Genomic DNA, 11,452 nt, shown 5'->3' on the forward strand with positions numbered 1-11,452 from the left:
TATATATATTTTTTTCCTGTGGTGCACCACACAGTGACAAAACTTTCTTTAAACCTGTTCGTCATTATCTACCTCTTGTCCTGTGGTAGCACACACCTGCAACATAATTTATATTATATTGAACACTCATGAACAGCAGGGGGACTCCTATGATATTACTTATCTATACCTGCGGTCTTGTGCGACTAACCTCAACAAAAAACCCTGCACATTGAAATTTGGTGGGACTGCTATGCTTTGGAATCCTATTCTTATGTATCCCTCCTATTATCACTATAGATTGTAAGCTTGCGAGCAGGGCCCTCCTACAGTACCTCTATGTCAGTTTGTTTCTACCCAGTGTGTTTTATCACTGTTATTTCCAATTGAAAAGCACAATGGAATATGCTGCGCTATATAAATAAAAAAAAATTGCAAATAAATAAACCACTGGTCATATGAACCCCTATCTATGTCTGTAATATATATATATATATAGCCACAAAGAATGAGGACACTCACCGGTCTTCTTGAAAACAGACAATTTTTTCTTTATTTAGTCCATCTCACCAAAATAAAGTGCAAAGTGCATGACAGTGGGCCAAGGGCCAACGTTTCGGTCCGCCACCAGACCTTTATCAAGGCCCCCACTATCTCCTCCTAAAGTGCATAACCTGCAGCATTACCATGTATGCCTTATATGAGCCCAGCTAGTAAACAGCAGGTTTGTGGTATTTAATTGTAAATGAACACTAGGTGGCAGTATTACCATGTAGACCTACATGTGCCTTGGTAATTTATACTAATGGGTTGCTGTTGTGATGGCGTTTTTTGATTGCTGGTCTCAGTTTTATTATGCCTTGTTAGATCAAGGCTATCCATGTATTCTACAGCGCTTTCTTCTATAGCGCTTTTGAGTAGCAGTGCTGGTGCCTGTGTGGAGCGCACACTTCCGGGTTGTGCGCTCCACTGACAGGCGATGACGCTAGCAGCAATGTATTACCGCCGCTTGGCAGTGTTAAATGACACTTGTGTATGAATAAAGTTTAGCGCTGTAGATGGAACGCACACTTCCTGGTTGTGCGCTCCACCGGCAGGAAGTGACGCCACTGAGACGCACTTCCGGTGCCGGACACATTGGAATACTATACACCATGAAGCAGGAAATGTGCCTGCGTATGTGGCACAGCTGCACATTATTCTCCCGATGTGGCAGGCGGGAATATGGGTGTAAGTATACACTATTAACTGACATGGAGTACTAAGCTTTTGCACACCTATGGAATGTTATATGTTATAGTTCCAGGTTTTATGTATTTGTCTGGGGGCGTTGCTGTTTACTAGCTGGGCTCATATAAGGCATACATGGTAATGCTGCAGGTTATGCACTTTAGGAGGAGATAGTGGGGGCCTTGATAAAGGTCTGGTGGCGGACCGAAACGTTGGCCCTTGGCCCACTGTCATGCACTTTGCACTTTATTTTGGTGAGATGGACTAAATAAAGAAAAAATTGTCTGTTTTCAAGAAGACCGGTGAGTGTCCTCATTCTTTGTGGCTATATTGGTGGACTGGATTTGTCCAGGATCTCCTGAGGTGACACCCCGGCAGTCGACTGTGGTTGGAGGAGAGTGTGATCCCTACCTCTGGATATATATATATATATATATATATATATATATATGTTTATGTGTGTTATATTATATTGGTTTTAAACTTGAATACAGCTTTTTTCAAAGCTGCCTTGAAGTCCTTGTTCCTCAATGTGTATATTATTGGGTTAAGCATTGGTGTAAACACAGTGTAAAAAAGAGACAGGACTTTGTTCACATTTAGTAACTGTCCTTTGGGTGGAACATTATAAACAAAAATAAGTGTCCCATAAAATATGGACACCACGGTCAGGTGAGAGCTGCAGGTGGAGAAGGCTTTCTTTCTCTTGGTGATAGATGGGATCCGTAAGATGGTTAATACGATATAGACATATGATACAACAATTATTATGAATGGGCAAATGATTACAAAAAAAGAGATCATCATGGTCACAGTATAAACTACAGAAACATCTGAACAAGCAAGACCTATTAAAGGCATAAAGTCACAGAAGAAATGGTCAATGACATTTGCTCCACAGAATGTTAAATTGCACATGGCAATGGCATTGACCAAAGTCATGAAACAAATCAGGAGCCAAGAGAACAGGATAGCTTTAAGGCAAAACATATCATTGACTGTTGAGCTATATAGAAATGGTTTGCAGATGGCCAGGTACCGATCATAGGACATGACGGTCAGAAGAAGACATTCCCAGGCTTCTACATTGGCGAAGAAGAAAAATTGGGCAATGCAACTATTCAAAGACATTGTGCTCCCGTCGTGTAGTATAATAGAGAACATGTTCGGAAGAATACCAGATGTCAGTAGGATGTCAGATAAAGACACTTGTGTGATGAAGATGTACATAGGAGAATGAAGGTTCTGGCTTAATGAAACTAAAGCAATAATTAGCACATTCCCACAGATGGTCACACAATATATAATAAGCAAAAAGAAGAACAACAGCATTTTGAAATTATGAAGTCCTTGAAATCCAGTGAGAACAACGAAGGTGATATTATTTAGCATCTTCTGTCAATTAAAATGCAATATCTTCATATAAAATGCAGTTATATAATTAATTTACACAACTATTTATCCTAAAATATATATTTAGAACAAAGCGAAACAGTTTGGGCCAGTATGTCAAACAGATATGTGCATTGTAGGCTGTTAACATCATAGTCCAGTTAGTAATCTCTGTTTCTGTAAGACCAAGTTCTGGAGGAAAAATCCACAAAATTCTTATATAAACAGAGAGGTTATGGACGTGTTTGAGTAGGGCAGTAATCATTTGGAAAATGAGTCACAAAAAAATATGCAATTAACATATCATGAAATTAATTCCAAGTTTAAAATAAATAATAAATAGACTTAAAATAAATGAATAAAGGTACTTGTGCATTATCTGGGCGCCCGATTTTTTCATTGCATGGCACGACTTAAGGCATGCGATGCGATTTGTCATTGTAAAGACCAGATTTTTAATTGTATAGTCACCCATGGGTGATTTCATACCCCCACTATCCAACTACGCATGGAGTTGATTTAATATAGTGTGGCGAGCGCAGCGAGCCACCGAGCCCGAAGCGTGGTGAGCGGCCGCGGATTACTTTACATGTATTCTGCGCCCCCTCCCGGGGCTCGCTGCGCTCGCCATGCGTAGTTGGATAGTGGGGATATGAAATCACCCATGGGTGACTATACAATTAAAAATTGGGTCTTTACAATGAAAAATCGCATCGCATGAATTGTATGCCACTATATTGCATGCAATGCGATGCAATGCAATGCAATGAAAAAATTGGGCGCTCAGATATTACACAAGTACCTAAATAAATGGCTTCCAAATAGATCAGACAGGTGTGGATCATTGGGTCATCATTGGTTGACATGAATTTAGATCTACAGGTGTCTCGGTTGACATGCAGGAAGGTTGACATGAGTCTAGGTCAACATGGGTTAGGTTGACAGTCAAAAGGTTGACATGGGGTTTTTCACATTTTTATTGTCCCGAATGTCGATACAGTCAACTTGGACACTGAAATGTAGCATTGCGCGCACTCGCCATGCTTCGGGCACGACGCCTCGCTACATTCGGCACACTAGTTTATTCTCCTGCCAAGCCCTAGTGGATGGCAGGGCATGAAATACCGTCTGTCAGCACATGTCGGCTCAAAAAAATGTGAAAAACCCCATGTTGACCTTTTTACTGTCAACCTAACCCATGTCAACATAATGATTCATGTCGACCTTCTTGCATGCTGACCTAGACTCATGTTGACCTCATGACTGTTGACCAACATGCTGGTGACCCAATGACCGTATTCCGATCAGACCTGTTGATAAGCAGTTATGGTAGTTTTTGGATTAATATAGAGCTGCTTTGCTTTCTGTCCTCCTCTGCCCATGTGTGGCCCTCCTCTATACGGTGCCCTGCCAAGGCTGCATGGAGGCCTTCCCTGGTGTTACAGTTCTTCCAAGGCAATATGCAACCATTCCAATGTCGCACAACTTTTCATGACACACATTGCCTTTAAAGTGCCAGATTACTTCATTGGTTAATTACTATCTGAAAAATCTTCCCCACTGTTACCGTTACCCAACTACCCAGACATGTGTCAGGCCTATTTTTCCCTTACAAACCTTCTAAATCACGTAACATCCAGTCAATGTCATTCATGCTCCATGTGCCACTATCCATTGACCAGGCATTTAGCTCAATCTGAAACCTCACAGAAGAGGATTGGACTTTCTTGTGCAAAGCAATTGAATAATTAGTGACCAGTGCAGTATCCAATGGATCTGTACTTGGAACAATGCTCTTTTTTGGTGATTTTGCAATGGGTTCTTAAAGGAAAGTATGATGTTTTACAGATGACACAGAGAGGGTAGACACACAGGGAGGAGTAAATGACTGAGGATCTAGGTAGACTTGAAGGGCTGGTCAAGAACATGGAAACAACAGTTGAATGCTAAAACGTGCAAAGTAGAGTATTGCACTTAGGTCTTAAAAATCCAAATGCTAAATAAAGTATAGATTAAAGGTAGTATAAATGGAAAGTACTGTGGAAGAAAGAGATTTAGGAGTCAGTATTTCAGATTACTTAAAGGCAGGGAAGCAATGTACAGTACTGTAACTAAGCAATGAGGAAGCAATACGTAGTAGAAAAAAATAACAATGACATTGTATAGATTCCTGGTACAGACCCATGTAGAATGCTGTATCTAGTTCTGTATACTGTAGTCCATTGGTACAACCTCAGCTAGAATACTGTTTCCAGTTCTGTATAGTTCACTGATGCGGCCTCATCAAAAATATTGTATGCAGTTCTGGAGGTCATAGCTGCAGAAGGATATAAATACATTAGATATCTTACAAAGAATGACAACTAAAATTGTACATGGCCTACACCACAAAACATACATAGAAAGACTAATAAAATCTCAATATGTATACTTTGGGACAGAGAAGGGAAATGGGGGAGGGGGTATAGAAATGTTCGTATATATCAGGAGTTTACAAAAGTACAGGATGGAAAAGGAAGAGAGGTATTGGGAGGTGGTAAAGGCTAAGATACTGTAGTAGAGTTTGAACATGCTTCGGACAGGCATACAGTACATCCAAATATCATTGCAAGTAACCAAGGATCAAATAGGGTTAAGGTTACCTAAAAGATAAAAAGGGGGCAGCCTAGATGGACTGAGTGGTTCTTATCTGTAGTCACATCCTTATCACACAAAAAACTGTCTGAATAGTGACACTTGTAGGTCAAAAGGACAAGGTTAGACTTGACTTATTAGAGAGGGGAACATGTGAGACTAACCATAGCTCAGAGAGGGAAACACCATAGCTTAGTTTTACTTTTATCGTTAAAGTTGACAGACAAAACAAAAAACTAAAAGTCAGCAGTAAGTTGCAACCTTTATTCTAATACAATAAAACTTACATCTTATCCTAAAAAAAAAACCTCTTAAAGAGCAATGTTGCTAAAATAAAAGGGCTAATTTGATGTTGCATGGTTAATGCACTATTAATCAAACACTCGTCCTTAGCCATGAGCATCAGGGGTAAAGCAATGCAGATGTTATCTGTGTTATAGGCTAATTATAGGATTGGTAACGATGGAGCCACTATGACAAATTGCTGAGTGACCTGACAAATATTTGTCTTACACACATGACAATCATTGAGGAACCTGCAGAATGAATAAATGATTGTGATTATTATCAATGTGAAGATAAATATGTCAGCACAGTACATGTGATAAATAACCTACTGGGGAAATAAATAACATATAATGTGACAAATGAAATAAATATTGCTGCAGTATCAATTCATTTAAGCAACACGTAATGGGATAAGGTAAGAAAACAGATAATACTTACATAGAGTTTATCTGTGTCACTGATAATAAGACTGATGCACGCACATACAGACACATGCAAATCTCTGTCACATATATACTGTACTAAGTCTGTATAATCCTGTGCTAACTGCCAAATGACGTTCCAATCCTTACAGACTTACAGAGAATCTCTAGTGTTTGATTAAGAGTATTCCTAAGAGTAGAATATAAAGTCATGCAAACTTTAACAATAACTACAATAAAGACATAAATAAGATATAACAATTGTAAATCTATCCATCTATCTATCTATCTATCTATCTATCTATCTATCTATCTATCTATCTATCTATACATGTAAAGTAATCCGCGTCCGCTCGCCACGCTTCGGGCATGGTGGCTCGCTGCGCTCGCCACATTATATAAAATCAACTCCATGCGTAGTTGGATAGTGGGGGTATGAAATCACCCATGGGTGACTATACAATTAAAAATCGGGTCTTTATAATGAAAAATCGCATCGCATTGCATGCCTTAAGTAGTGGCATGCGATGAAAAAATCAGGCGCCCAGATAATACACAAGTGCCGGCTAATTGGCTCTCAACAAAATGAACCCTAGAATGTCTGTGTGTGTGTGTGTGTACATGTGGTAGGGAATATACTGTAGATTGTAAGCTCCACTAGGGCAGGGACTGATGTGAATGTTTAAATACTCTTTGTAAAGCGCTGCGGAATATGTATGCGCTATATAAGAAACTGTTAATAAATAATAAATAGAGAGATAGATGGCTAGGTGTCATGATCCCCAGCCGGAGCATGCCTCTGCAGCTGTGTCAAGTCCGGGGAATAAGACCTGCATCGGGATTATGGTCCCACAGCTCCTGCTGGGTGCACATACTTCCCCAGCATGGTGGGAGGCTGGGGGAAACCTCTCTTCTAGCTCCCGCCTGCTGCTGTCGGGAGGGCCGCTTATACATGGTGCTGCAGTACAATATTATGTATTGTCCTGGTAACTTGAACGCTAAGCAGATGCATTGTCAGTTTCTCAAAAATATGAAGGTTCTCTGGTCTTCTCATCTGTAGCCTTACAGCTGACTCCTCCCCCATGGATGTCATGAATCAGGGAGTTAGAAACACTTTCCTACCTCTCAAGTGTCTCTCCAGGCATGCTCTGAGCTGCACACCCAGGAGGGTAAATCCAGATACACATTCTGCTGAAAATCCGGTGTCTGTTCAGCGTTGCATACTGTAGCACTCACTACCATACTGTAGCGCTCTCTCCTGAAACTGCTGTGGCCTACTAACCTCCTGACACTCAGTGCTGTTCTCCACCATTAATGTAGGCCGCAGCCACGCTGCATACAAATCAAAGTTCCCTCAATTCCATGGTATGTGCACGGCCATCTTGGATTCAGTAACATGGGGGCAGATGTATTAAGCCTGGTGAAGAGATAAACTGGAGATAAAGTGGAAGGAGATAATGCACCAGCCAATCAGCTGTGTTTGAAATATGACAGTTGGGAGTTGATTGGCTGGTGCGTTATCTCTTTCCACTTTATCTCCAGTTTATATCTTCACCAGGCTTAATACATCTGCCCCATGATTACTTCCAGCCCATCACAGACTTCCTGTTACTGACATCACAGACTGCAGCCAATCCCGGTGCAGCTCTCCAGTGAAGTTTATTGGGCTGGGACCTCGGAATTCGCCAGTACAATGTTGTTACCAGAGAAAGCTGTTACCTTTACCCAACTACCCAGACATGTGTCATGCCTATTTTTCCCTTACAAACCTTCTAAATCACGTCACATCCAGTCAATGTCATTCATGCTCCATGTGCCACTATCCATTGACCAGGCATTTAGCTCAATCTGAAACCTCACAGAAGAGGATTGGACTTTCTTGTGCAAAGCAATAGAATAATTAGTGACCAGCGCAGTATCCAATGGATCTGTACTTGGACCAATGCTCTTTTTGGTCATTTTGCAATGGGTACTTAAAGGAAAGTATGATGTTTTACAGATGACACAGAGAGGGTAGACACACAGGGAGGAGTAAATGACTGAGGATCTAGGTAGACTTGAAGGGCTGGTCAAGAACATGGAAACAACAGTTGAATGCTAAAACGTGCAAAGTACAGTATTGCACTTAGGTCTTAAAAATCCAAAGGCTAAATAAAGTATAGATTAAAGGTAGTATAAATGGAAAGTACTGTGGAAGAAAGAGATTTAGGAGTCAGTATTTCAGATGACTTAAAGCAGGGTACCCAATAGTACCCAGTTTTCGCTTTAACCAGCTGCTGCTGTTTTCTAAAGGTTTGCTCAAACTCACCCAAGAAAAAAAAGGTTAAAAATCAAAACATAGCAAATCAAAACTGTGCATACTGTAGGTTAGAGTATGTTAAAAAATAAAATACATATTTATTATCACTTTATGAACTGATACATAATTATTAACGATATTGACCTTAATAATATAGATTCAAATAAAAAAAAAACAGTATAGCTAAATACACAATTAATAAAACCAATAAACTCCCCAAGGATAATGCAAGGTTGGTGTTGCTTTAAGCTGGATAGCAAGCAGTGGGGCAGATGTATGACTGGGCGTTATCGGGTAGAATGGGTATTAGCGCACGTTATGTGCACTATACCGCTGCTCCCTATGTATGAAGGAGCCGGGATGCGGTACAGTCCATTTTGGCACTGCTATCTAAATGATAGCAGGCCAAATGTTCCGCCTGCTGCCGCTTTTGGCTTCGCCAGCATTAGCTGTGGGCTGCACTGGGGATCTCGCGTGAGCAGCGAGATCCCGCGCATGCCCAGTCGAGCGGGCCGGGGGACAGGAGAAGGCGCATCTCCAGGAGAGGACATCGCCGGAGGGGGGAGTTAGTGCTCCCCAGCTTCGGCAGACAAGATGTTAATACATCTTGTCGATGTCCCTTTCTGCTTCGCCTGCTAATGAGGTGAAGCAGGAAGTATTATAGTGGCGCGATAAGCGCCGCTATAATACATCTGCCCCAAAATTCGTTATTAGAATTGGCATAAGCAGGCATAAAGTTAAAATAAAACTTCCAGGTTAGTTTTTGTTAGAATAAAAGTCCTGCGACAACACGTGTTAAGTTGTATAGTGTGTGGAAAAAGAAATTGCAGCTCTACGCCATGGAAAGTATTACGAGCGCGCACTGCGCAATTCCATGGCGCCACTTGCGTCTTATTAGCTTAAACGTAACTACCAGTGCCGGACGTGAAACATTAATGGTTAAATTCTTAAAGATTTGTTACCTTTTGTCTCTTTCTGTTTGCGTGAAACTCCCTGAATAAACCTCAAATGTTGTTTTGATTTAGCTTGTTTCAGTTGCCGTCAACAGTCGCAAATGTCAGTATGGTGAAACAACCACTATACCTGCCCTTCCAGATACCTAAATCAATGTAATTAGATGAACATTTGTGTATAGTGAAACCAATGACCACCCATCCAGTTCAAACTGGTTTCCTTGTCTCTGTTTCCTTTTTTTCCTATATAAATGTTTTTTTTTTTCATCAATTGCTGTGTAATATGTTTTTATTGTAGATAAGCGCTGCTTTATCTGTGTATTTCCTTTGCTTTATTTCATAGGGATTGACTACCCCTATACCCAGCAGCTGCTTTTGAGAACCAACTCAAATCACAGGTGCCTTTTTGTCTTTTTTTTAATAGATTAATATCTTTTCTTTTTTATATTACTATACATGTCTGCAGTCGGGTTAAATTAAGAGACGTCATAACCAAGCATATGTGCATATGTTTTTATTGATGCATTCTATTAAAGCATTATAAGAGGCAGGTTCAAATGAGGATCTACCATGCAATTTTCTAAGAGATTGTGGTATTATAACATCACCTTGTACATTGCTATTAGGTTCTATCACTTTCAGATGTCTATTCAGATGATATTTTTCAACTTCCCACTGCATGGGGTCAAATTTGACAGTGGATTTAAATGAAAGTCCCTGGTTCAAAACCTACTGTATAATTCAAGCTCAGACAATGGGCGGTATTCAATGAGGCTGATTCGGCAGGTTTTTATGGCGATTTTGTGCTGTAAGGCGAATTTTTGACTAAAACGGTGAATCACCCTATTCAATGACCAGATGGCGAATACATTTCAAGTTTTTTTTCGCCATGATTCACCGTGTAGCAATCGCTATCTTTTTATGGTGAAGTGGAAGGTGAACTTTTAAAATAAAGTGTTTTCTTTTTTACAATTGGTGTCAAAAAATCTGGAATTTTTTTCTGAGGAGGGGCATGCTATTTTTATTCATGTGCTGTAAGCACATGAATATATATTTAATAAAAAAAAAAAATATTCGCCGGTATTCACATTGAATACCGCCCAATGTGTATGAAGTTAAGATGTTTTCCTCCTGGATTTAGGGGGCATCCTGATCTTTCGCGACATCGCATTTTGGCCACCCCAGTGTGTTTATTGCCACCTTGGATCCTTGTACGTACTCTTAAAGGGCCTGTTGAAGTATTGACCATAACTCCATAATTATCCATATAGGACCTCTCTTCTGTTGTATTATATAGTAATTACATATTGGTTTTAAACTTGTATATACCTTTTTTCAAAGCTTCCTTGAAGTCTTTGTTCCTCAATGTGTATATTATTGGGTTAAGCATTGGTGTAAACACAGTGTAAAAAAGAGACAGGACCTTGTTCACAGTTAATAACTTTCCCCTGATAGGAACATTATAAACTGAAATAAGTGTCCCATAAAATATGGACACCACGGTCAGGTGAGAGCTGCAGGTGGAGAAGGCTTTCTTCTTCTTGGTGATAGATGGGATCCGTAAGATGGTTAATACGATGTAGACATATGATACAACAATTATTATGAATGGGCAAACGACTAAAGAAAAAGAGAGCATCATTGTCTGAATATAAACTACAGAAACATCTGAACAAGCAAGACTTAGTAGAGGCATAAAGTCACAAAAGAAATGGTCAATGACGTTTGCTCCACAGAATGCTAAATTGCACATGGCGATGGCATTGATTAAAGTCAAGCAACTACTCAAGAACCAAGTGAACAGGATAGCTTTAAGGCAAAACAGGTCATTAACTGTTGAGCTATATAGAAATGGTTTGCAGATGGCCAGGTACCGATCATAAGACATGACTGTCAGAAGAAGACATTCCCAGCATTCTACATTGGCGAAGAAGAAAAATTGGGCAATGCAACTATTCAAAGACATTGTGTTTCCATCATGTAGTATAATAGATAGCATGTTAGGAAGAATATTTGACGTCAGTAGGATGTCAGATAAAGACACTTGTGTTATGAAGATGTACATAGGCGAATGAAGGTTCCGGCTTATTGAAACTAAAGTAATGATTAGCACATTTCCACAGATGGTCACACAATAAATAATAAGCAAAAAGAAGAACAGCAACATTTTGAAATGATGAAGTCCTTGAAATCCAGTAAGAACAACGAAGGTGATATTATTTTGCATCTTCTGTGAACTGAATGACAGAATCTTC

General features: G+C 40.0%; 2 protein-coding genes across 2 annotated transcripts; both read right to left on the reverse strand.

Annotated features, from left to right (window-relative positions):
- Positions 1–1,671: 1,671 nt before the first annotated feature.
- Positions 1,672–2,601, reverse strand: LOC146073439 (olfactory receptor 11L1-like). The gene has a single exon (XM_083180617.1). It carries the CDS (start codon positions 2,599–2,601, stop codon positions 1,672–1,674), a length of 930 nt encoding a protein of 309 aa, XP_083036743.1.
- A 1,609-nt stretch (positions 2,602–4,210) lies between these two features.
- On the reverse strand, positions 4,211–11,424 carry LOC146073440 (olfactory receptor 11L1-like). The gene is made up of 2 exons (XM_083180619.1): positions 10,527–11,424; positions 4,211–4,422 (listed from the first exon to the last, which is right to left on the reverse strand). Exons 1-2 carry the CDS (start codon positions 11,422–11,424, stop codon positions 4,211–4,213), a joined length of 1,110 nt encoding a protein of 369 aa, XP_083036745.1.
- Positions 11,425–11,452: the final 28 nt, after the last annotated feature.

Source organism: Crinia signifera, chromosome 4 (genome assembly GCF_055691185.1).
Source record: "Crinia signifera chromosome 4, ASM5569118v1, whole genome shotgun sequence".
Lineage (NCBI taxonomy): Eukaryota > Metazoa > Chordata > Amphibia > Anura > Myobatrachidae > Crinia > Crinia signifera.

Bases quoted from the DNA above. Each gene is read 5' to 3' on its own strand.
- LOC146073439 (XM_083180617.1), bottom strand. From the start codon at position 2,601: ATGCTAAATAATATCACCTTCGTTGTTCTCACTGGATTTCAAGGACTT.
- LOC146073440 (XM_083180619.1), bottom strand. From the start codon at position 11,424: ATGCAAAATAATATCACCTTCGTTGTTCTTACTGGATTTCAAGGACTT. The intron at 4,423-10,526 runs GTATATACAAGT...CTTTCCTTTAAG, and splicing joins CAAGGAAGCTTTGAAAAAAG to AACCCATTGCAAAATCACCA.